Source organism: Rutilus rutilus (assembly GCF_951802725.1).
Source record: "Rutilus rutilus genome assembly, chromosome: 14".
NCBI lineage: Eukaryota > Metazoa > Chordata > Actinopteri > Cypriniformes > Leuciscidae > Rutilus > Rutilus rutilus.
In genome coordinates this window covers 32,574,542-32,601,520 of record NC_140219.1, presented here as the reverse complement: position 1 = coordinate 32,601,520, position 26,979 = coordinate 32,574,542, and the positions used below count along the sequence as shown (strand labels likewise).

The following is a 26,979-nucleotide window of genomic DNA, read 5'->3' as shown; positions in this document are numbered from 1 at the left end:
ATAACATCATAAACCTAACAGTCTAAGGGTAATGGTTGAGGTTCAGAGGTGAAAACACCCAAAAATAAACATCCATTTAAATATCTATTTGTAAAATGTAAGACCGACCTATCATGAGCTCTGAGGTCGTTAAACGATGGTTTTTGTTCCTATAAAAAAACAAATCAAAGTGATTTCATATCTAAAAGTGACAATTTTAACATATCTGTGGGGTATTTTGAGCTAAAACTTTATACACACACTCTGCGGACATCAGAAAATGATTCTACATCTTGTGAAAAGGTCATTACACCACCCCTTTAACATGTCAATAATACATCTCAACAATAGGTAGCGCCAAAAAATTGTAAAACGAGTGTGCCCGCATGTCTGAAGCGACGCCCCGTAAACTAGCGGTAGATTACAGTGCCAGGGGACTGCATGATGGCCAATGATTGTCCACAACCGAGCGGTTCAAAGGTCGGGCAAGTGAACCAGCAACTGAGGAGAGGTTATGATGCAAACTTTAAGCTCGTGGTGATAAACGCAGTGGAGTCAAACAAGAAATACGGTTGTAATGTTAGAAGATGGCGAGCCCAAAAAGAAAAAATGCTAAGTGTGAAAGTAAAAAGCTTACCGTGGTCCTAAAAGCGGCCGCTTCATCAGGCAAGTGTGTGTCAGTATGTAGCCGAAAAAAGAAATGAGGAGCTGCCCATGACCAGAGCCATCATGCAGCTGAAGGTTTAACGCTAGGCTTTGACCGGTGCAGAAGAATGATGCGGCGTAATGGATTAGCATTAGCCCACACTGCAGCAGAACAAGTGTTGCCCAGCGACTTCAGGGAGAAACTGCTGTCTTTCAGCGCTACGTGATCGCTGTGTTTATTGCACTACTATGTAATGCCATCTAGCCTGCGCTTTCTCTCTCTCAGACAGACTACAATAAGATTTCACTTCTACTGTCAACTGAAATGTTGGTGGACTACGTTTTTCACGATGAGATGGAAAGCCTAAATGTTCTTAAATTCAGATGGACTACGGGTTATTTTTATGGTACGCCACAGTGTGTTTATTTTAAATGTGATTGTTGGTACATTTTACCAATATTTGCCATACTTCAATACAAAAATTTAAAAATGAAAAATGTGCAATATGTAAAATTGTCAAATATAAATCAGGGTTGTCTTATATTTGGATTTAAATTAAATTAAAGTGCATATATAGGCCATTAAACATGCAGTGCATATATTTGTTTAATTTAATCGCAGCCTTTGTGAATTCACAATAGCACTACGCTATGTTACGATTGCTGAACTGTTTTAATATATCATGCAGTCTTAGAAAACAGTCTGACGATGCGGGTCGTGGGCTTTAATCGAGGACTCATGACAGCCCAAGATGAAACAAGTAGCTCGCCACAGTACCTACACTTCCCATTCACAAGTTTGGGGTCAGAAGGATTTTTTAAAAATTGTGAAATATCATTATCAAACAACTTTTCTACATCATGTTTCAAAATGTAATTTATTCCTGTCTTCAGGGTCACATGATCCTTCAGGAATCATTCTAATAGGCTAATTTTTTGCTCAAGAATTTCTTATCATCATCAATGTTGAAAACAGTTGTGCGGCTACAAATTATGGAAACAGGGTTTCTTTGACAAACAAAGTTAAAAAAGAACAGTCTTTATCTGAATGTATTAGATTTATTTTGAAATGTATTTGAATGTGACATCTGATCAACTTCATGCATCTTTGCTAAATAAAAGAGTCATATCTTAGTGTTATAGCAGTAGTTTAGGAGACTGAAAAACCAGGCCTTCACTGTTGAGTTTTACGACCATCCTCCCAACATTAGCATGTTCAGTGAACAAGATAATGAAGACTGAATTCAAAACTCCATGTGATTTTAATCCTGAAAATCCTTTAAAAACTCTCTCGCCTCAGTTTCAGGGTTATACTGAAGAGCTGATCTAGATTACGCTAGAAAGTAAACTTACTTCATGATGTATTTGGCTCTGTCCACCGTCTGAGCCTTGATCTTCACCAGGAGGGGGTGATTACCATACGTCTCGTTCTTCCACTGCCCATAGAGGCGATACCTAATCACACAAAACATGTGTCATGGTCATCAAGGCATTCACTGTGTGTATAAGGAGGGACTGTGGGAATATGATGAGGGAACAGCAGTAAACACAGCCTCATATTCTTCAGCTGGTATATGACCGTACATAACAATCATTTGATATATAACGACTCCCATGATAAAACAGCACATCCACCATCACATTTAACAGTTTCCAACACACACAGTTGGTCGAACGTCATCCTTTGACTTTATTACATACAAGAAATGTTATGCGTTCTGCTTGTATTGGCTTGCGTAGTTGGGGACATTTAATATTCAACAATATTATTGACACCATTATATAAGAACTGAGCTGGACGATGACATCATGGATTTCTCCAGAGCGGCTATATATATATATATATATATATATATATATATATATATATATAAAAATGAACTAAATTAATAACTTTACAACAAAAATGAACCATCACTGAACTTAAGCTGCTTACTAATCACTGTAAAGCTGCTTTGAAACAATCTGTATTGTTAGTCTATATTAATAGTCTATATCTGATTATTGTGAATTGTACTTCTTGCGGTTATGAATGTTTGGCCTTGGACACGGCGGGTGAGTCTCGCACCGCTCAACAGAACATGTCATCCCACAGCAACACGCATTTTATTCGGTGCTCTTCCAGTTTAACACAAAGGCATTAATCTGCATTAACATGAACCTACATCAGGTGAACAGAACTTGCAGCGCTGCCACTACACGTGTAAATCATAAACGAGGTGACTTACATTTTAATAAAAATTGTGATTAAAACAAACATTGAACATTATTTGACATTTGAAAAACAGCGTTGGCTATATGATCCATGGTGCGCTTATAGATTCCCCAACTTGCACCGCAAATGCCACTGTAAACCACTTTCCCACCCGTCATAATAAATATTAGCAGGACACTGATGTGAAACTCATACAATGCAGATTTAGTAAACAGATTGGGTGTACAAGTGGACGTTCAATTACTTTAAGTGGCAAGTGATGAAGTACGTCCACTGCAGTCCAGTGTGAACCTGTAACCTTACCAATTAGGCAATTTGCATAATACAATTAACTTTGTGCAATATAAGCAAATAACTCTCGGTTGTCCTGAGCAGGCAGAGCCACAGGTGAAGAGAGCGGGGCCGTACCTGTGCTGGTAGGGGAAGAGTTTGAAGAAGCCCCAGATCTCCTCAGACATGCAGGCGTTGCACTCCATGAGCGAGAGAGACGGTAACAACACCTGATCAGCAATACTGAGAAAACAGCTCAGCAGAGTGTCCTGCCAGAGACACACACACACACACACACACGTCACGTCATGTGCAGCTACACAATCAGCTGGAGACCCGTCACTGCTTTAATCAACGGCCTGTGATAGTCATATCTGGACTGTATGGAACGGTTTATGAATCTCTCAAGAGAACTTATTTAACCATTACACGAGCACTCAATAATCCAATACAATCGCATACAAATAAATTAGCAGCTGTTCAGTGCTAAAAATGATTGAGAATATTTTTTTGGAAGAATCTATTAGGGATGCACGATATATCGGTGTCGGCCAATATACGTTCATTTTTATAGTTATCGGCCCGATGAGAAAATGTGGCCGATATATTAAAGCCGATAAATACTGGATTATTTCCTTGAGCTGAGACACTTCAGTTCATCATGATGGTTTTATATTGCCTGAAATATTATTGAAATCACTTCAAAAAAATGGAAAATACAGTTAATGTAACATGCAGCGCAAGTCTGTCATATAGGCTACATACAATTATGAGAACATTATTATACATTGTGTGATTGGGACATGATGAGACTCGTTTTTGTAATCAGGCTCTCAAAATTTATTTAAAGTTATTGGCCAATATATCGGTTATAGGCTTTCAAATATAAAGAGTTATCGGTATCAGCCAAAAAGTATATCGGTGCATCCCTAAAATCTATTAATGGTTTTAAACAGTTTTAATTGGTGCCAAACCTATCAAATACACTTTACGGTCAGCGCTGACCTGACAAAAAAAATTGCAATAAACCTTTGCTGTTTTTATACCAATTTCAGATTCCCACTTATGACTCACCGTTTTGTCCTTGATTTCTTGTCTGCTTTCAGCTTGGTACTGAGAGAGAGAGAGAGAGAGAGAGAGAGGAGAGAGAGAGAGAGAGAGAGAGAGAGAGAGAGAGAGAGAGGAGAGCAGAGAGAGAGAGAGAGAGAGGAGAGAGGAGAGGAGAGAGAGAGAGAGAGAGAGAGAGAGAGAGAGAGAGGAGAGAGAGAGAGAGAGAGAGAGAGAGAGAAGAGGAGAGAGAGAGAGAGAGAGAGAGACAGAGACAGAGACAGAGACAGTGATCAATAGAGGCTAGCCGACAATAAAGTGAGACTGCACAACTCACACAGGTTGCATTAGAGTGAGCCGAAGGGCTAATACAGTCCTGATATAAAGCTCATCATCTCTGGGACACACACACCGTTAACATTCTCTGACTGCCAAAAAACACACAAGTGCAATTATTGTAACACCACTGGAGGAAGTCCATAAGCATAATGAACAGTGGTGAGAAGTGCTGAATCATTTCTACATTTATGTGAGCTAACACCCACAGCCACTGTACAGCCAATATAGAGTTGAGATATTATGATCATAACAGTGTTTTGCATCACCACTAAACATCCATCCATCATCCAAACCGCTTATGCTCAGAGTCTAAACATAACGTAAAGTGTAAAGATGTTTCCAAAAGTAATTATTATTTTATTTTAAATGAGGAAAACACCTTTAAATATAAAATCTCAGTCAACAATGTCTGGTTGGTGTAAACGGTTCCCTCTGATTGAGGGAATAAAAAAAACAAATGAATATTGCTGAACTGCTGAAGATAATTGCATGTGTGTGTCAGTCTTCACCTCTTTCATGAAGCTCTTGCCCAGCCGCACGATCTTGGCGAACAGGAGGGGGTCGTGGGACAGGTGCGGGCCCAGGTAGCACAGCATGGTGAACACATCCCTGGAGAGGTCCCCGAAGGTCTCGGCCGGACGAGGGGCCTGTTTGTTCCTCAGAGGCCTCATCAAACCCCCTTTGGCACCTTTGGGGACTGCAGCCCTGAAAATACAGCACGTTCAAAGAGCTCAAGACATCCCAGCTCAGTCATAAAGACCCGTGTCTGATTTACAGCTGTGCTTCCCTCAGCTCTGAGCCTGAGAACAGCTCACATGAGCAGGAAGTCCCGATCGCTGGACGGTGTGTGTGTGTGTGTGTGTGTGTGTGGGCCACACGGCAGGGGAAACTCAGCTCAAAATAGCTCAACAATACAATACAATGTTTTTATGAAGAATAGTAATTTTAAAGGGATGGTTCGGAGAAAATCAACCTAGGGTCCTTTGCACCATGACCTCGAGCCAAACGCCCCCCCAGAAGCCTTTTTTCCCGTGGTCGAACATTATTAAAGTCAGAGCTTATTTAGAGATATCAGCCGGATGGTTTAGTGCAGGCGCTATTGGCTCCAAATTTGTATCTCATAAATCACCCCACTAATAATGCCCAGAATGGCACCAAACTTCTACAGTAGTACAAATAGGTTCTGTACTCATAAAACGAGGCATTGGAAAGTTTGTAAGTACATCAGGAGTTTATTTAAATAACACTTGCCTGACGGCTCATGCTACTGCTAACCCGGACGTCGACGTCACTTCAGTGATTTGGGAAAAGCACGTAAAAGACTTGGCAGAAAGCGATGCATAAGGATGTCACTCGTTTGACTGTAAACGAGTGCTGTTCCAGGCCCAGGACAGTAGACACGCGCATGTGTGTGTGTGTTGTACCTGCGGTAGAGCGGCTCCACGGTCAGGTGAAGCAGTCGGCACAGTGCGATGGCGATGGGCCTGTGGGAGGTGGCGTAGAAAGCCGGCATCTGATCCATGATGCTGTGCGCGTGCTGCCAGTCGCCGATCCTCAGCAGAGCCTCCAGCAGACCCAGCTTCTGGTTATCAGGAGGCTGACACGAGAGGAGGAACACGTTAGAGGAGCGCAGGACACACCGACACACACACACACACACACACATGCTCTTCTGAGAGGAGTCTGAGGGATTTTTATCTCCACACACACACACACACATCATCTGTGCTGTTCCTTACAGCTTACGAGTCACACTAATGCAAAGTCTAATTATCCACAACTACTGCAAAACCTGGATTTTCATATATTCAGTTGAAAGGGGAGAAAACGTTTAAACGAGGCTGGCACTAACAATGCTTTGATAATTTGTGAATTTAGTTTAAGCATATTTTATTTTATATAAGCACAAGACCATATGAAACTATATTCACAGCGCATTCTTTGCCTTTCCTATAAACAGGTTTTCCATGCAAATTGTTCTGATTTCACTTTAATTTAACAATCAGAAACGGTTGAATCTGTTTTATTCAATGTTACGTGTGTGAGAGAAAAGGAGATGCTCTAATACTATTTGTAAAAACAAAACAAACAAAAAAAAACGACATTAAATTGGCTTTATTATTTGATTAATCATTCAGACCTGGTTTACCATCTTCATTGTCAATATGAACGGTTAACTTTTAAATGTCAATCACTAATAAAACATTCTCTAAATTATCCATGAGCAGGAATCAACGGGTCATATCATGGAAAACACAATATTCTTGCTCTGTTGAAATAAAATAACTTTGTTGTAATATTTAGAAATTAATTTACCAGATATTGATGGCTATAATATTTCTCAACACCAAGTTCAAAACCAAAGCAAAGGTTAAATAAAATGCATACACTTTACAGATTTAGTCAGATCTCCCAAATAAGTATAGGGAAATTTCATAAAACAGTAATTATAGCAATAGACAAACTAATATATATATAAGAAATGATTATTGTGCTTATGCCGCATTTCGTCCAGCCCACCTTCCTTTCCTTCACAGCGGTGCACTTCAGTTCCTCCCTAAAAGCCCAAACTTGACATCCAAATCAGCCAAATAAGTGAGTGTTATGGCAAGTATCCTCATAAACACAGTTGGTTATGTCTTCAGTGAATGTAAACACTGAGAAAGAGCGTGTGTGTATCAGTATATTGGATCCGTGAAGCTCTTAAAGAGACAACAGCCTAATAAATCTGCTGCAGTCATTACTGTTAATCAAACAACAAGACAAAGATAAAAATCACTCGCTGCTCTTGAATGAATAAACTGTAGTTTTAAAGCGCAACTCTCGCCAAAATGCAACCTAGGGTCTTTTTGTGAATCTACCCGAGTCAAACATTCGTGTAAAAGCATAATTAGAATGGAAACGCCACTTTTAAGATTGACCGTATTTTCATTTTCGGTCAAATTGCCTTTTGAATGGGAGTGCTTGGGGCACGACTATGATAGCATCAAAATTGCTATTTTTAAAACACTAAGAAGGCTCGACACAACACGAAACTTTACTCGAAGTATCACCAGAACTCAAGCATGGAGAACACGGTTTGTGTACACAGAGTTTACTAAAAGGAAGGTTTTGTACGACTCACTGTATCAGTTAGTGTGGCTGGAATTTTGTCAGTCAGAATAGTCGATCTCCGAATGGCAACGTAATGAATGTCACGTTGCATTCGGAGATCGACTACTTTTGATACTCCATTCTAAAGGGCTGGGGAAAAAATCGATTGATTTAAAAATCGAGTTGGTAGGTGCAAATCGATTCATATTTTCAAAAAAATCATTTTTTTTATTTTTTTTTCTCCCCCTCTTCAGAATAGCGTACAATACATACATTTGCATTCGCCAAATCTTCCTTCAGGGTTTCCGTAGCGCGCTCCCTGCGGCGCAGCCCTCCATGCTTCACGACATCACGACAAAAAGACTAGCATGTTTAATTTTTTAACGGTCCTCCACGACGACGGCGCGCGACGTGAAGTGAGTGAGGGAGGGAGAGGAGAGTGAGAGTGAGTGTTCGCGAGTGTGTGACTGTGTGTGAGTGAGAGAGAGAGAGAGAGGAGAGAGAGAGAGAGAGAGAGAGAGAGAGAGAGAGTGTGTGTGAGTGAGAGAGAGAGAGAGTGTGTGTGTGTGTGTGTGTGTGTGTGTGTGTGTTGTGTGAGTGTGTGTGTGTGTGTGTGTGTGTGTGTGTGTGTGTGTGTGTGTGTGTGTGTGTGTGTGTGTGTGAGTGAGAGAGAGAGAGAGAGAGAGAATGAGAGAGAGAGAGAGAGAGAGAGAGAGAGAGAGAGAGAGAGAGAGAGAGAGAGAGAGAGAGAGGGAGAGAGAGAAAGAGAGAGAGAGAGAGAGAGAGAGGAGAGAGAGAGAGAGAAGAGAAAGAGAGAGAGAGAGAGAGAATGTGAGTGAGTGTGTATGTGCGAGTGAGTGAGTGAACCTGTTTTTCTATCCTGGTGGGGACTTCAACCTGAATGCACACAGACTCATGGGGACTCGTGTCACAGTGGGGACCTAAATAGAGGTCCCCATGGGTAAACAAGCTTACATACAGAATGAGATTTTTTGGAAATGTAAAAATGCAGAAAGTGTTCTGTGATGGGTAGGTTTACGGGTAGGGTTAGTGTAAGGAGATAGAATATACAGTTTGTACAGTATAAAAACCATTAAGTCTATGGAGAGTCCCCACGAAGATAGTAAACCAGACATGTGTGAGTGTGTGTGTGAGTGCGTGTAGGCTATGTGAGTGAGCTTGTGTATATGTGCGAGTGAATGAGTGTGTGAGACGGCTCGCAATGACTGGTCGGAAAACAACGTGTAGTCTGACATGTTTCTTGTCCACGACATGACAAGATTTTTAGGAGTCAAAATCGTGTAATCTGACACAGTGACTATCGTAACAGACAAAAAAATCGTGTAATCTGAACCAGGCATAAGAGTTACCTCAGGATTTTTTGTTGTTTCATTAGCTCAATCCAAATACAGTATAAATAATTTGGAATCGAATCGAATCGTAAATCGAGTTTTTTATTAAAAAAAAAATCAAAAAAAAAAATCACCCAGCTCTACATTCTAATTATGCTTTTACACGAATGTTTGACTCGGGTAGATTAACAAAAATAGCCTAGGTTGCAATTTGGCGAGAGTTACCCTTTAACCCTCTGGGGTCTGAGGTGTTTTTGGGGTCCTTGAGATGTTCTGACATGCCCTGACATTTGTGCTTTTTTCAGTTGCTTATAAACATAGTAATGGCAAAAAAAAATTACACACTATTTAGCACAAACAGGGCTACCATAATATGTGAGCAACAAGAATGTACATGTCTGCATTTTTGAGAGAATAATGTTTATGCGTGGTTATTGAAAAAACTAAAAACTAAAGTTTCTGAAATAAGACCACAAAACACACACTAAATATGTGCCAATAAGACTTTTGTCTAATGGATGTCATCGCCTAGTGTTTTTTCTTCAAAATTATGTGAAAATCACCCTGCCTAATCCTTCACATAACACAATACATTGATTTGAATTTTGCAAAGCACTTTCTGTTTGGAAAGGCCATATGCGGAGTGGGCGTCACAGATCATGCATATGTAGTGGTTCACACCTGAGGACCGCATACTTAATGAGCCATTCATTCAGGTGAGTCACTGAGCCACAAGAATGCAAGAGCAACAGTTGGAAGCATCTCAATTCTTTTTTATTTTTCCACATATTGTGCTTGCAATTTGGCCTATAATAGCCAAGGAAAACATGTAATTGTGCCGTTAATTCTCATACTGTATTTTCAGTTTTGGAATATTTATCCTCTCCCCAAATTTGTCACTAATAAAACACAATAAAAATTATTTAAAGAAAAGGCTTATATTTACCTTTTAATAGTTTGTTTACATCTACCTTGTAAATATTTAAATAAACAACAATTCAAGTGTAATCTTTCTTTGTACAAACTAAAGTATACATTTTATCATACATATTTCAAAGTTAAGGATTTGATTGATTATTTGATTATTTTTGACAAAAAAATTGGCAAATAAAAGCTTATTTGAGGTGGCAGATATTTTACAGTAAAAATGTATAATCTATCCAAAACTAATCAACGAAATGTTGTCTTTCATATGTCTGTAACATAGGTCTTTCATTTTTATTATAAGGAATATAAATGCTAATTTGCAGTTTAATACGTTGCTTATACAAATATATATATGTGCATACACACACACACATATACATGTGTATATATTTATACACAAAAATAAATTTTATTTATATTTTTTATATACATTTTTTTTTCCACAAATTGTGCTTGTAAATTGTATAATATCCAAGGTAAACATGTCTAGTAATTGTGCAGTAAATTCTCATACTGTATTTTCAGTTTTGGAATATTTATCCTCTCCCCAAATTTGTTACTAATAAAACACAATAAAAATTATTTAAAGAAAAAAAAATTATATTTACCTTTTAATAGTTTGTTTACATCTACCTTTTGAGGGACATTTTCCCTTATTATTATTATTCCTCACAGCGCTGCGAGACGGTGTAAACAAGTAATGATCTGAATAAACTTGTGTTTTCTTGAGCTGATATGGGGCTCGAGAAAACACAGCCCCTCACAGGTTTGCGCCGTGGATTCCCGCGAGTCAGACGCGGATACTGTGTTTGTTTTAGGCTCGCGCAGTCTTCACTCGGACGCGCGCTTCAATCCGTTGTGGAGACTCTCTTTTCGTTCCAGTGAAATTACAAAACAAAATACACACACACACATGTCTCTGCCTGATATACAACCACTGATAAACATAATCTGATTTGACAAAAAAAAAAAAAAAACTATGAGTGCAGATTCGAACTCAGAACCTCTGACACGCTAGGCAAATGTTCTACCACTAGACCACTTGAATTCACGTATTTACTCATGTGAAAACTCGGTGTTTACTCGGCGTGATCAATTCGCTCTTGAACATGCTGCCGTTCGTCTGAGTTACAATCTTCCTCTGAGGAAAAGCCAAGGTGAGTTATTCCTCGCTGTCCAGGATCATCTGAAGACCGTCTTTACCGGAGAACATAATGTTCTAAATTTGCTCTAAGCAAATCAAATGTGACCAAAATAAAAAAAATAATCAGTCTGTTATAAACAAAGCAATTGTGAGCGATAAACAAAAGTAACTTGTACAATCCGACCCCCCAAACATGAAAAGAGCTGAAAGAAGTTAAAGAGAAAACAAATAACGCACACTATAACCTTATAAACAATAATATGTTATAAATTATATGCGACTTTTAATACTGTAGGGCAGTAGCCTATTCCCGGAAGCAACCTCCGAGTGGCCCAGCCCATGGTCCCGTGTCGTCAAAAACGTTACGTAAATTCGAAATAGTGCGCGCAGAAGCACATGCGCAAAACCGTTTTGTAAAATGATATAATGATATAAAATGATAGTATGAATTATTTTTCTCCAGTTCAAGCACCTTATGTTGTGATTGCTAGCCTATTTACTTTTTATGTATTAAAACCAGGAAATTTGTTAATGAAAATAATATTAAAATTAAGATACAATTAAAACAAAACGAAATTCGTTTTAAAGAATGGATTTGTGCTTTCTGTTTTGAAAGTCTCTGTGAAAGTTTGAAAGTCTTTTAGTGCTGCTTCAGAGCGCTCGCGTCCATAATGGAGAACTGTCACGTAATATTGTTTTTTCCTCATAAATGCGAACATGTGTCAACTAATGCAAGTAAATTTAAAAAGACTTACCCGAAATATTATCCACGGCTGGATCAAGTCGCTCAACGTTCGTCGCTCAAAATACAAACGTTCGTCGTCAGAGTCCTGCTCTTCTTCTGAGCAAAATTTGAACTCGTGTCATCTTCCAACAGCGCAGGAAAGTGAATAAATGAAACTTGCTGGTTTTAAGGCATTTCAGGGGGCGTTTACCTTATTTTGCATAGATCACCTCAGCTCATTATCTTATGAATAGCGCGCTCTGCGAGTGGGTGTGAACTCATTACCGATAATTAGGTGAGACGGGAGAAACTGTACTTCTCTTTAGTTTCTTACAGATTACATTGCAGGAGAATATTTGTTTTGAATGTGAATTGTTTTATTTAAAAGTAGAAATTTAAAGCTTTCTTTAGATGCATGTTTCATGGTTGTGTGATAAGTATTAGCTGAGTTTCAGTTCATTTTCCAGACTTGTTTCAAAAAGATTTTTGCGGAGACAGAGTGAGCTGAAAGCGCACCCTGTTTATTTTATTTATTTAAAAATAAAAACAAGGTTTTGATGTTAATGTGAGTGTACACAAAAAAAAGAAGACCCTCTATAGTTTATAATCATGTATTTATTTTATTAATATGACCGTAAATGACGGACTTTTTTAAGTTTATGTTGCTGCTATGTGAAAAAAATCCAGCAAAACGCGGGGGCGCGTTTGCCGACCTCAGAGGGTTAAAAAGGATTAGTCTATAATTAATGTATTTCAGATTTGATTCCTTTATTCAGTTTCTGTTGTAGGCTGTTACTTATCTGAACACCACTGCAAGTACATCTTCCTGAAAAACGTCCTGTTTTTGTTCTGTTGTGTTTTAGTCAGTTTGTTTGTACTTTAGTTTCTTAGTTCTGGGTGTTTACTTGTCTTCTGTAACGCCTTTGAGGATTTTTACTGTAATTAACCTAGTATTAGTTTCTGCTGAAGTATTGATAATATTGACCATGAACATGATCATGAAATAAGACTGATTGTATCACCTACCAAAGATCGAGTTAAATAATCATGATTTCATTATTGAGCAGAATAATCATGATTATGATGTTTCCCATAATCGAGTATTGTATTACGTACTTCTGAATAATGAACCGAACGCTTTTAATGTCTTTTGCTGCTATTGCACAGCATTTTAAATTCCTGCATGCATCCTGAATGCATCATCTGTCATTACACAGTCAAGATTTAATTTAAAGCATTAACTTAGTACACAGCGTGACTAAACTGCAGCTAATCTCTGCGTTCTGTGAATCAGCCTGTCAGACGGAGAGTCCCTGAGAGTCTCTGAACACGCACTGCTGTAATCAAGCACCTGATCAGCAGAGCAAAACGCTGACATTTACAGGGATTTATACCATTAAATGCTAAAAAACTCTTCTGTGGTCTAGTGTCAACAAACTAATCTTCTGTCAATTTGGGAAAGCCAGCTGAAATCGACAAAGTATAAACACAATGTCAATAAGAGATTCATTACGATTGATTTTATTGACAGTGATGATCGTTAGCATCTAAAGATCAGTGCATGAAGTCTCGGAGTAAATAACAGTCCTGCTGCGTTTCTACGTAACATGTATTGTGCTGCTTTGTTGTTCATTTTATTACTTTTCAAATCAGTCACAGATTTGACACAAATTCACAGATTTTTAAATATAAAACCGTTCTAAGCTCTTTGTGTTATGATCTGTCCTGACAGTGCTTACTTTTCATCTCATGAATAAATGCGATAAGTTAATATTACTAACTGTTTCTTTGCATTTATTTTGGATTTATTGTCAGTTCACACAGTTCTTCAGCCAGGAGAGAGAACTAATTAGTGAAATCATGGGTGGAATAAACCTATGGCAGGACTTTTACTTTCTGAGCCCTGGACTTAATAAAAAACAACAATAATAATAACGTTATTATTGATTTAACTTGATTTCTTCAGTATGGCTTTGGAATGACATGACCGAACAATGACCATTTTTATTTGTGGTTTACTATTTCTTTATCAGCAACACTAAACCATCATTTCGGCATTGCCACTAGTGGTGACACGCTCCAGTATAAGTTACCTTCTCATTCTTCTCCTCCTCCTTCTCCTTTTCCTTCTCCTTGTCCTCTGTCTTTTCGGAGGGCACGACCACCATGGTGAGTTTGCGGGCGATCTGCTTGGCCTCCAGGTTCTCTCTCTTGTGCTCTTCCACGATGTTGGAGTCCAGTGGGAGGAGCTGCGTAAAGAGACGTGAGGGTTTCTCAGTGTTAACATCAAACACTGCTCTGTTCAGATAGGGCCACTCTTAAAGGATTAGTTCACCCCAAAATGAAAATTTCCTAATAATTTACTCATCCCAATGCCATCCAAGATATCCATGTCTTTCTTTCCTCAGTGGGAGAGAAATTATGTTTTTTGAGGAAAACATTTCTGGATTTTTCTTCTAACAATGGACTTCATTGGTTACCATTGTTTTTAAGTCCAAATCAATGCAGTTTCAAACGTCTTTGAAGTGTTTAAACGGGCTGTACGCGATCACAGCTGAAGAAGAGGTTGTTATCTAGCGAAACGATAGGTCATTAAAAAAAAAAAAAGTATAATTTATAGACTTTTTACCTTCAATAGTTCGGATTGAGCTGATCAACAAACGGACAGGGAACTACGTCATCACGTTGAAAGGTCACGCCGGCGCCGGCAGAAGTACCGCCCCACTGTTTACAATGCGACCGTACGTAGGGTAGGAGGATAGTTAAAATAGTATTGTTTGCTATTATATATATATAGTAATAGTATTCAGTGAATATGAATATGAATAGTATATGAATAACATTCTGATGAATATGAATAGTAGTTCAAATAGTATTGCCTTTCAACGTGATGACGTAGTTCCCTGTCCGTTTGTTGATCAGCTCAATCCGAACTATTGAAGGTAAAAAGTCTATAAATGATTAAAAAAAATTGAAAGTGACCTATTCGTTTCGCTAGATAACAACCTCTTCTTCAGCTGTGATCGTGTACAGCCCGTTTAAACACTTCAAAGACTTTTGAAACTGCATTGATTTGGACTTAAAAACAATGGTAACCAATGAAGTCCATTGTTAGACGAAAAATCCAGAAATGTTTTCCTCAAAAAACATAATTTCTATCCCACTGAGGAAAGAAAGACATGGATATCTTGGATGGCATTGGGGTGAGTAAATTATTAGGAAATTTTCATTTTGGGGATCCTTTAATCCTAATCAGAGCAATGCACCATCATGTTCCCAAGAACACAAGCTCAGTCTGTCCAGGGCTGACGACACACGTCATTGAGTTTGTTTCTTCTGCTGAACACAAAGGAAGATATTTTGAAGAATGTCGGTAACCAAACAGTTGATGGACCCCATTGACTTCCATTTTTATTATACCATGGAAGTCAATGGGGTCCATCAACTGTTTGGTTACCGACATTCTTCAAAATATCTTTATGTTCAGCAGAAGAAACAAACTCATACAGGTTTGAAACAACTTGAGGGTTTTTAAATTTTTAAGTGAAATATTCTCCCATGATTTAACCGTGGTATTAAAACGAGCCGCCATATTGTGTATTTCTGCTGCAGATTTTGCAACCGTATTCCTCTCTCTGAATATGAAATGTGAATATCTAAATGGCATTAACCCAAGCATGACATCAAGCTGGCACTGTGTTGTAAGCTGCTCTATTATGAGCGTGATGCTCCAGATACATGTAGGTCCCACCATCAAATATTCAATCTTGTCCACATGGACACATTTTAATACCATGTGTAAATAGAGTCAAAGTGCATCTGTAATTCTATTAAGCAGAATTATGTTTTTAAGCTACCTAAAAGGATGGCATTTGCTGCCCGTTCTGTTCAAAAGGAAGTCATCTGACAATTTTGAATCCCATTAAGACAGAAGAGGAAGATGCGGCTAACGTACAGTAAGAAAAACAGTTCATGACATCAGCTTTCTCCCAAGAGCACAGCTTAGGGGATAAACGTGAAGACCCCCCAAAATAAATAAAATCGATAAAATGAAAATTAATCAACTAATTCATCACTTACAGAAGTGAATAACGCATTTCTATGGACAAAACTAGGGCTGCATGATACTAGAAAAAACTGATATTGCAATATTTTAAGTGAAAAATATGAAAATTCCACCAGATGAATATCTATTCGTCTAATATCTAATATCTATCATGCCTTGAATATCTATTTGGAAACAATCATTCTAGAATTATATTAATAGGGGAGTGAATCTGCATAAATAAAACAACATTTACTCTGAAAACCTTTTTAAATATGAACTAGGGCTGCACGATTATGGCAAAAACATAAGTGTCGATTATTTCCATTAATATTGTAATTGCGATTATTAGTGTTTTGATGTAAAATCTATTAATCAGCACTCTTTTATAGGAGGAGCAACTGCATGTCATATTCTTTAGATTATTAGGGACGCACCGAAATAACAATTCTGGGCTGAAACCAAAAATTCTGGATGCATTTGGCTGAAAACTGAAACCAAAAATGCTTTTTAATCATTATTTAGCTTTTTTTATATTAATATTAGACTTTTTAAATTAAATTCAATCATTTTAATGATTCTGAATAAAAACATACAAGCCAAAAAAATAAAATAACTCGCCTTTTATTTAAAGTAACACTAAAATTGGACAAAAAATATATTAATATTAAATATCAATATATTATTCTTTATTCAGAATCAGATTTAACAGATTCATTTTTGTTGACCAATTATCAAGATAATGTATAGTCCTGAGCTATTATTAGCATGTGAGCAGAGCGGATCAGTGAACGAGAGGGTCGCATCACTGTACAGCACGACTACACCAGTCATGTTTCAGCACAGTAAGGCTATTGCAAACAGAAACACGTAAACCACTACACAGAGCTGCACAATTCATCGCTAAAAGATCGCGATCTCGATTCAAACGCCCACGCGATCTCCTTCCTAAATGACACCGATCCGCCTGTGACTATTAAACATTCAGATGCGTGTTTGAGCTGTCGCTGGTCCTGAGAGAGCAGTTCGGTGTGAAACAGCTTCACAAACAGTGTTTTCAACCACACAGTTTCATTATTTCTGTGTCACAGATATTCACATTATCACAGAGGATCCGGGATAAAAGTTTATAGGTCAGATATAAACAGTGATGTCCACTGTAGCGATCAAGAGTAAATCCCCTTATGAAAGTAACATGGCGCTTCAAATAACGATTATATCGATTACATCGTTAAACCAGTAGGTGGCGACAAGTGACTGTTAAATAATGTATTTGTTATTGAATCATTCATTCAAGAGATTCATTAAAAAAAAAAATCTGATTCCTCCAGTAATGAAACAAGTGAAGTCTTTATGAGAGTCATTGAATCATTCATTCAAATTAGTTTTTGTTTATATATATATATATATATATATATATAATTCATTCAGATTAGTTAAACATTTTAAATACACAGCAGGAATTAACATTTCTCAGTAAATTACATGATATTTTGTATAGTTGTCTGTTCAGAATTATGATCTCGGTTTGAAACCAAAAAAATGGTGGTTCTCAATTAGTCCAGAATCATGCAGGTCTACTAAGACATAGAAATTTCATGACAGCGCATTTTCAGCTCATATTTTCGGCCAATTTTCTCTTTCGGCCGAAGACAGACATGTTCAGTGCACCCCTACACATGCAGACTGGTGTGGGAGCCATTTAAAGCAGGAAAACCTTTGGACATTAAGCGTCTTTGGTGACAAATACTACTTTGGTCAAGAATAGCGAACAGCAAACAGGTTAAACCAGCGATGCCTAATCCTGTTCCTGGAGATCTCCCTTCCTGCAAAGCTCAGCTGCAACCCTGATCCAACACACCTGAACCCGCTGATTAAGATCATCAGGAGCACATAGTGTGTGTGTGTGAGATCAGGGCTGGGACTGAAGTCTCCAGGTAAAGGACTGGGCACCCCCGGGTTAAACTGATGCATATCCCTGTGTTTCTTGTTCACAGCCGCTAGACGCCGAAACGTTGCTATGATTACCACCATGACAGTCATCGCAATTTCATCAGCGACTCACGCGAAAATGCATTTAAATAACAAAAAACATGTCAGTGTGTATAGCCCCCTTTCCACTGCACAGGACATTCGCATACGCCTGTCGCATTTCGCCCCCTGGTGTCAGTCGCACGGAACTTTAAAATTGGTCGTGAAGCAACCGTTACCCCTCGGCTATTCACAACGGCAAAATTAATGATTTTAATGAATGTAATGCATGCATGAATATATCCGCACAAAACAAATGACCCTCAATGCATCTAAAATAAAATCATAGTCGATTTTATAGAGCTAATCAATATAAATATTGATTTAATAATTATATAAAAAAAAAAAATCTGCCATAATTATTAAAGCTACACTGTGTAACTTAAGTTGATTCTTAGCAAAAAACACTTTGTTCTATCAAAAATATATGTGCTCATTCATGTGTAATTACTTCCACCAACTAATCAAGTATTCTCGTAAGCGTAAAATCTGCCATTTTTAATACATACGAGCGAGTCGATCGAATGCCGGTCGCCATGTTGCCCCTCCATCTTGAAAATACATTCGCCAAAGAGGGACATACCTGGAAATTCAAGCTTCGCCTTTCGCGTTTTACACTCAGTGACACCGTGACGAATGCGAGGGGGAGATTACTCGCGACTGCCGGCAGATTTGAAAGATCGCTGATGGAGGATCACGCCTGTTTTCGAGGACATGTAGCAGAGTCGCCAAGGAAGCGAAAGAGAGAATTAAAACGTCAACGCGACAGGCAAATCAGCAAGACCAAAGTCAATACTGGAGTAACTTTTCCCAGATGGAAAGAGCTCACGAGGAGCAAAGATGTTAAAACGGACGGCGAAGTTGCCTGCTTTCTTCTCGACAGGTAATTCAGCCTATTTGTGTAAATTCGAAGTTTTATAGTTGCTTGTCTAACCATAGCATGGTTGTGCATAACGCCAGAACGACCTCTAGTATAACTTGCGTTACTTTTCCTCGCGTCAATGGTGAAAAAGTGTTTACCTTGTAACATAAATCTGTGCTGCGACGGATCACAGGTGATAGTTTTAAAGGCGCAATTGGACGAAGTCGAACTGGAAGCCATGTTAATCTTGGAATAATACGGCCACCGTAGGAGTTAAAACGCCCTCGAAATTGAAAGGAACCGAAACTAATATTCACTGGGTAGTCATATACAATTTCACCGCTAGATGGGGGAAAATATCACACAGTGTAGCTTTAATAACAGCTATTTTGCAGAAATAGCGTTTACAGAATGACGTTAAAGTGTTAAAATATTGATAATTCTAGCTTCGAGCTCATAGTTTTGATTAGAATACATCACATCCGGTCGCGTACGGTCCAGCCGCAGAAGTTCAGATATTTCAACGCATCCGAAGCTCAAATCGGATCCGGAATTTCCGCATACGCATATGATGGGAACTTCCTCCCGTACGACTCTCCATTGGAAATGAATGACTTCCGGTCCGACGGCTGTCGTTTGTCGTGCGCAGTGGAAAGGCGGCTTATGTGGCCGTTGATCCGCGATTACAAACCGTTCCAAAAGTCTAGTATCGTCACACTTTTCTAGTCTGATGCACGGCATGATCGTTCCACTCACATGAGCGTAGAGGTCTTCGAGAGCGATGAGGTTGTGTTGAAGAAGAGCTGCAGCGATGTGGTACAGAGATGATGGCGTTTCTCCATTAGGCTCCTGTGGACACAGAGATGACCCAGATCAACATGACTACAGGCAGGAGGCGGCGGACAAAATCATCTATATCTACAAGCTTATCTACTTTTGTACATTTGAATAAAAGTTAGGTCAGAAAATGACACTTGAAGCAGTCGTCTTGTGTGAGTCAGTGAATATTACAGCACAATAATATGAATAAAACTAAAGAGAGTTATTTAGAATAGTTGCCATGCCAACTGATATATTCTGCACTGCAATGACGAACACTCAGACACAACGGCTGGAAACATTTCTGACATTTTGCCCAACACCGGCTGTGCTTTAAAACCTAGTAACTTATTGATAAAAAATGGAAATGCATATATGAGAGCCAAACCAGGGCTATCTTTACAGAGCAGAGGTGGAAGAGACACTGCATCTGACAGGGCATTTAGGATTATTTATTGCTAATCTGCAAAATGTGCTAAAAGAAATGCAATGCAACGTGATCAGATGTAAATGTGATGCCGTAATCAACGCTTACCATTCATTTATTTGTGATTTAGTTTAATTCGGCTGTAACAGATAAAGTTAGGGGTTTTTTTTGCCCCCTTATCTTGACTTTAGGGGGCATTTTGTTCATTTTGATGGCATTTTTGCCCCAAGTCCCAATTCATTTCTAGCCCTGGACCAAACAGGCAGTTCAGCATGTGCTACAACACCAACACTGTCTAGGTTTGGAGCAAAAGTATTCAGTCACATGTCTGTGTATTAATTCTGTCAGCTATTTTTTTTAATTTAGTCTTAGTCCTGAGTCAAATATACTTTTTAAATGTTCATATTTAGTCAACCTTCTCATGTTTTGTTTAGTCGAGCTGTAGTCAGTGAGTATTTTAGCCTAGTTTTAGTCAGTTAAAACTTGGTCACATTTGGTCATTAATTGGTTAAATTAATAATCATGATTATTATGTTCAGAAATATGAACGATTGTCTTCATTTAAGAAACTTATTTTTACTTTTCATCAGAATTATGGCACGCTTTCACCTAATAAGCACAAAAGAAGAGAATGTCAACTCATATGCATGGTTCATTTCGCCTAATCTAGTTTCCTGATTTATTATAGGCCATTTATCATATAAATTTACACACTCTCTACATTATGAAAACGGGACAAACAAGAAACTTTTCAAAAAATAAAACATGAAATTCATAACAGTAATTCCAATATTTCCCAATTACACTAATGTTTTTCTATTAAAACAACAGCATAAAGACTGTATTGTCACACGTTGTATTGCATTTATTCAGCTTCAACAATCGCAAATATAGTCGAGAGATTATTAACATAATATTGCATGTTAATAGTCACAGTTATCGTGTCGTCTTGTCATCGTCTCATCTTAGTCACGGAAAAAGGTCATTGACGAACATTTTGTCGTCTTTCTTTTGGTTAAGGCGAGACACTACAGGTGAATAGGGTAAAATGTTTAACTAGCAGATATCACCATGAAACTTTCCCAGTTGATTACCTACATTAAGATGAGCAAAAAATGTATTACAAGTTTTCTGTAATTTAATGTTTAAATATGCAAATTAGGCAATATCTAATTAAATATGCACTAATTTTCGCCATGTTTTTGGTAATAAAATGTTATATAAATCAGGCTAGGAATAATATATTAACAAATCCCTCTGTAAATGTCTTCATAATATAACTAGGTACAAGACTGGAAAGTTTGGTGTATAGAGGTGCTACTGAAGTGGAGATTTCGGACTTGGAGAATGAGAGAAAAGTCATTTTGAGAAAACGGGCTTTAAAGATTTATCATCAGCCAATGAGATTGCGCATTCAGCCCTTTTACTTTCACGATTGGTTGCTGATAAAAAGGAAATGACCATATTTGGATCCGACAGGATTGTACAGGAGAGAGAGAGCTTCCTAACGGTGCATGTGATGACAGGGTGACGGCAGAGATGGCGGAGCAGCGGGAGGATTAAGAACGCAAACTTTTGTTGAATTTATGAGAAATCTACAGACGCAAACAGACAAAGTGTAATAAAATAAAGACCTAAATGTATATTTCTGACTTTTTTTCTCAACACAAGTCTGAAAGAAGACGATGTTTTTGCCTGCCGTGTCTCGCCTTAAGGAAATGAACACTACTGTGTAATTAATGGTACTGAAAGAGCTTATCTGATCAGTGTGTGTTTGCACTGGTGTTGGATCATTACCTGGTGGAACTTGAACTTGAAGCCCAGCATGTGGCAGAGGGTCTGGTGCTCGCACATGTAGGACTTGATCAGAGGGATGAAGAACTCATCGTGGTCCGAGCGACACTCGTACACCTCTAAGATGATGTCCAGCACTCGGTTCGGGTCCAGATTGAAGCATCCTGTGAGGACGCAACACTCATGTGTGAGGAACTGCATCACCTCATGATCTCAGTGACAGTGTAATTATGACAGCTGGTTTGAGCTCACTCGACTGATCAGAAACTTCAGTTCTGGGCTGCAGTCCCAGTCATTATCAGGGCTCAACAGAGACGGCCCAATGGCCCGGGGCAAGAGTCAGAGGTTCATCTGTTGTTTGCCCTGCTGGCTCACACTACATGTGTTTTTATTACTGATGGGTCAATAACACTTTATCTGTGCGATACAGATACTGCAACATCTGCCAATACTGACGCCGATCAGTTTAATCTTCATTAACTTGCTAACTACACACTGCTTCATTATAAATAAAGAGAATACCAGTCAAAAGTTTTAGATCGGTACGATTTTTAATGTTTTTAAAAGAAGTCTCTTCTGCTCACCAAGGCTGCATTTATTTGATTAAAAATACAAACAAAAACAGTCATATTGTGAAATATTATTACAATTTAAAACAGCTGTTTTCTATGTGAATATACAGTAAAGTGTAATTTATTCCTGTGATCAAAGCTGAATGTTCAGCATCATTACTCCAGTCTTCAGTGCCACATGATCCTTCAGAAAACATTCTAATATGATGATTTGATGCTCAAGAAACAGGTATGATTATTATCAATGTTGAAAACAGTTATTTACATTTTTATTTCATGATGCTATGATGAATAGAAAGTTCAAAAGAACAGCATTATCTGAAATGGAAAGCTTTTGTAACACTAAACACTACCGTTTAAAAGTTTGGGGTCAGTAAGAATTTAATAAAAAAATTTGGGGAAAGAAATAAAATAAATCAATACTTTTATTCATCAAGGATGAGTTAAACTGATCAAAAGTTACAGTGAAGACATTTATAATGTTAGAAAATATTCTATTTTAAATAAATGAACTTTCTATTCATCAAAGAAAAATTTACAACTGAACAAATGAAACTGTTTTCAACATTGAAAATAATAATGAATGTTTCTTGAGCATCAAATCATCATATTAGAGTGTTTTCTGAAGGATCATGTGACACTGAAGACTGGAGTAATGATGCTGAAAATTCAGATTTGATCACAGGAATAAATTACATTTTAAAATATATTAAAATAGAAAACAGTCATTTTAAATTGTCATAATATTTCACAATAATACTGTTTTTTTTAATCAAATAAATGCAGCCTTGGTGAGCAGAAGAGACTTCTTTTAAAAACATAAATCTTACCGATCTAAAACTTTTGACCAGTAGTGTATATAAATAAATACATAAATAACACACACACACATTTTCGTCATGCATTTCATATTAAGTTTACAAAAGTTTCATAGGTAAGAAATGAACAATGCTTTGTTAAAGAGCAGATTGGGAACAAAAAAAATAATGCATATTTTAAAAACTTAAAATGTACATTTATTTGAGTATATAATATATATATAATCATATTAACGGCAATAAGATATTAGCTATGTTTCCATCTACCTACTTTTATACGCATTTTGGGATATCACATAAAAAAAACGTATGTGCTCAATTGAGTCGAGTGATTTCTTTAAACGAATAAATGAATCTCTGCGCATCATAAAAGACCATGTGTTGAGACGGCATAACTGGACTAACAGCGGACGATCTTGCTGCACGGCGTCTGAAGGGCCAGAGCAAAGGCTGTCGTCAGTGATCCTGCATAATTCCCTCCCAGAACTGTCTAACACGACTGCGTTCCCAAACAGCAGCCGTTCACCTCAGAGCAAGCTAACTTCACCATGTCTTTTGAGTTCTGTTTGCAAAGTCAAACATTATTATATAGAGAGAGGCTTCTCCTACTGCAGCAACTTTCATATTTCTCAGTGATATTTAGCACCAGTTTATCAGGGAGTGACAATGTTTTATTCGGCTCACAGTACGGAAACAATGCTTTATTCACAAATGTTTTATGCGATATTCCAATTTTGCGCATAAGGTCGAATCAGATGGAGTCCAGCTCTGGATGGAAACAGCTATTGTTGTCGACTGATACTATACTGTTGTTTATTGATATCGTTGTCGATGCCTAGCTTTATCGTGACAACATTCCATGTGAAGCTAATGAGGAAATTATTAGGGCTGGGTAGAGACAAAGTTCACAATTCGATTCGATTTCGATTCAATATTGATTATTTTGGATATCAGGTACAAAACATGGCACATTAACTCAAGGAAAACAAATCTCTTCACTAATGCTGTGAACTATGGGAGTCAGTTGTAGCCTATAGGCTTCATTAGCCTACTATTATTGAAGGTACATTATACAATACAAATTAAATTACACTTATTTATTTTTATAATAGTAAAGTTATATGAAATATAAACATTTAAATGGTGGCTGTCATAAAAACTTTTCATTCAGATTTATTCAAACATGCATTAAATATTGAAGAACATTAAAAATTATAATGAATATGTAATAAGGTGCATATATTTAGCAAAATGCTCCTCTCTAGAGTTCATTTTCTAGTTGACTGACGAGTTTATGGTCACTGGATATGGTTTTTCTGAGGTAAATGTGACGTTACATGACAAACTGATTTACTGACGTCTTTCCACGGTTGAAACACTGAGCGACTCCATGTGACATGATACGGATTTCGATAATTTGTATAAAATAATTTATTTTAACACACTTTCAGATGCTCATTCATGTTTATTTCACACTGTAACTGGTGTTAAGGCGGAAGAGAAGATCATGTGCTTCTCTTGAGCTGAGCCAGAGCGATCTCACGCCACAGCGCCAAAACACTATTTATGTTTTCGAATTTCGTAACAAAATGGACGTAATTTGAAATCTGACACTTTTTCATATCAATAGTATCAAAGCACAAAGATTATAGTGATTTATTGGATGGGATGCGCACTAGAATGTTACATTCATGAAAACTGAAAACAATTTAAGAATCAATATCGGTGCGTAAAAATGAGAATCGATTAAAATCGAGAAATCAATATTTTTTTACCCAGCCCTAGAAATCATGTAGTCTTTAATTGCTTTTTATTATTAAAATTCTCATAGTCATTCTTCAGCCACCGTGAAGGTTTGCTGAGGCCCTCTGGTTGAGAAGAAGCACTGAACTCAAGAAGATCTACTGTTAGCCATCATCATCATCATCATCATCATCATCAGTGTAGAGTGATATTTAATAATGAAGGTTAATAAGGAAAGGTGATGCGGTGTGTGACGTACCTATTAACGACTTGATGTTTTCCAGGACGACGTGGCTGGTGAGATTGCCGGTCAGATCCTGCCCAAGCTCCGTGATCAGCTTAGCGTAACCTTCATTCTCCTCACGCAACAAATTGAACTTCTGCTGTTTGTAACTACAGAGTGAAAGATGGATGGTTACACCGAGACCGAACAATAACTTTGTGCAATCATCTCAAAATAACGAGGCGCATCAGAGCTGAGGGTCTGGTGGTCACGGGCCCTCAAGACGCGTGTCAGGCGCCTCAGAAGACGACATGAAACCAATTACTTCACCCCAACATGCTTCTGTCAAAGAAAGACCGTTATGTGTCCTGTGCAGAGCTGTGGTGTGGGCAGAGCGAGGGCTTTCAGGGCGCAGGGCACTGTAATCTTGATAAAACTCATTAAGAAAGACCTACACAAAGGCATGAAATTAATCATCGTCAGGGGAGTTCAGGCTGTGCCTTTCATTTACAGCTCAATGAGGCTGGGGACATTTTATAGACTCACAACAACATGCTGAATGTGCAGAACGCAGTGACTTGTGTCTGACAGAGAACAACACGGCACACGGACTCCAGGTGTTTTACACCCAGTGACTAAATCTAAAAGCTCGACTGTCATCCGATCTCAACAGAGGTCGAACTCTGCGCTTCAGATGCAAATGATCAGGTACAAAAGAAGTTATTCAATTTGCTTTAATGTGAGGCGGCAACCATGCCGTCCAATCTCTAGGAAAAAACTGGAGTGATAAAAATGGAATTAAAAATGATGGATAAATATAAAAATGTGGATTATGTACATAGTAGCAGTATATTTTAGTTTGACAGCACCGAAAGACTAACTCTTACACTCCTTGCAGTGCATCTTGGGAATTTACTTGGGTCGACTCTCTGATTGGTAGCGATTTCTCAGAATCAGAATCATGGGTAATGTGGTTTTTCCACTGGGAATTCTGCTGTAAACATGATTATATCAAAATAAGTTGAAACTACTGGCTGATGGCATCATCAAAAGCATTGATTAACAACTCTGTAGCTCACAGTATGTCAGTCTTTAAATGTTTATGAGTTATTGTGAAATCAGTTCCCCTATGGAGAGAGTGAATGGGGTTTTTACGTCTAGAACCAGACTGTTGCACTCGATAGTAAGGCATATGTAGGACATCAAAGCCATTTTTCTTTTTCTTTTTTTTCCAAATGCAGTTTTATTTAATTTTTTTTGTTTTTTTTTTAAATAATTTTTTTCCATTTTAATTTTCCTGGGGTTCGTTTTTTTTTTGTTTTTTTGGGACTCTGATTTAATGGTTAAATGAAATGTTAGTCATCAAAAAGCATGTCTAAATAATTGAAATCACAAAATGTATTCAATTTAATAACTATGTTTTTTATTATTTAAAAAAAATAAAATAAAATTTAGGCTCCATGAAAGGTTTTTTCTTTCCCTTTAAAATTCCAATATTATTTTTCCCTGACTTCTATCAAATGACTTTGAGAGGTATATTCTACTGTACATTAGTAATACAGCATTGGCCAAAAGTGATGCCCAGCCTAAGGAAATTTACTACTTCACCCTTTATTTAAATATTCGTAAAAATCTGTTCATGATTGGGTAAGCATATTGCGCAGTTATTCTAATTTTATAACGCAATAAAACATGCCAAACTGTGCCGACATAATTTTTAGCCAGCCTGTCGTACAAATTATGAACACATTCAAAATGTAGAGAGAACCAACAAAATATTAATAACTAATTATGTTACAGTCAGTGTATGCTTTTTGCTGTATGCTTTTTTTTCTTTTTTTGCATAGTAAAATAAAACCTATAGCTGTAGTTTACCCCTTTTTTGTTAAATTATATTGTCAGATAAATAA

At 37.7% G+C, this 26,979-nt stretch overlaps 1 protein-coding gene across 2 annotated transcripts in view; it reads right to left on the bottom strand.

Moving 5' to 3' along the window:
- thoc2 (THO complex 2) overlaps nt 1-26,979 on the bottom strand; it is a 107,471-nt gene that overhangs the window by 59,202 nt on the left and 21,290 nt on the right. For both annotated transcript variants that reach the window (XM_084429987.1, XM_084429988.1), the window contains exons 7-15: nt 25,106-25,239; nt 21,717-21,877; nt 19,430-19,522; nt 13,829-13,984; nt 5,920-6,092; nt 5,005-5,200; nt 4,184-4,222; nt 3,248-3,378; nt 1,978-2,079 (exon numbers count right to left, since the gene is read on the bottom strand). In XM_084429987.1, the coding sequence (XP_084286113.1) occupies nt 1,978-2,079; nt 3,248-3,378; nt 4,184-4,222; nt 5,005-5,200; nt 5,920-6,092; nt 13,829-13,984; nt 19,430-19,522; nt 21,717-21,877; nt 25,106-25,239 (1,185 nt within the window). The remainder of the gene's footprint in view (nt 1-1,977; nt 2,080-3,247; nt 3,379-4,183; nt 4,223-5,004; nt 5,201-5,919; nt 6,093-13,828; nt 13,985-19,429; nt 19,523-21,716; nt 21,878-25,105; nt 25,240-26,979) is intronic.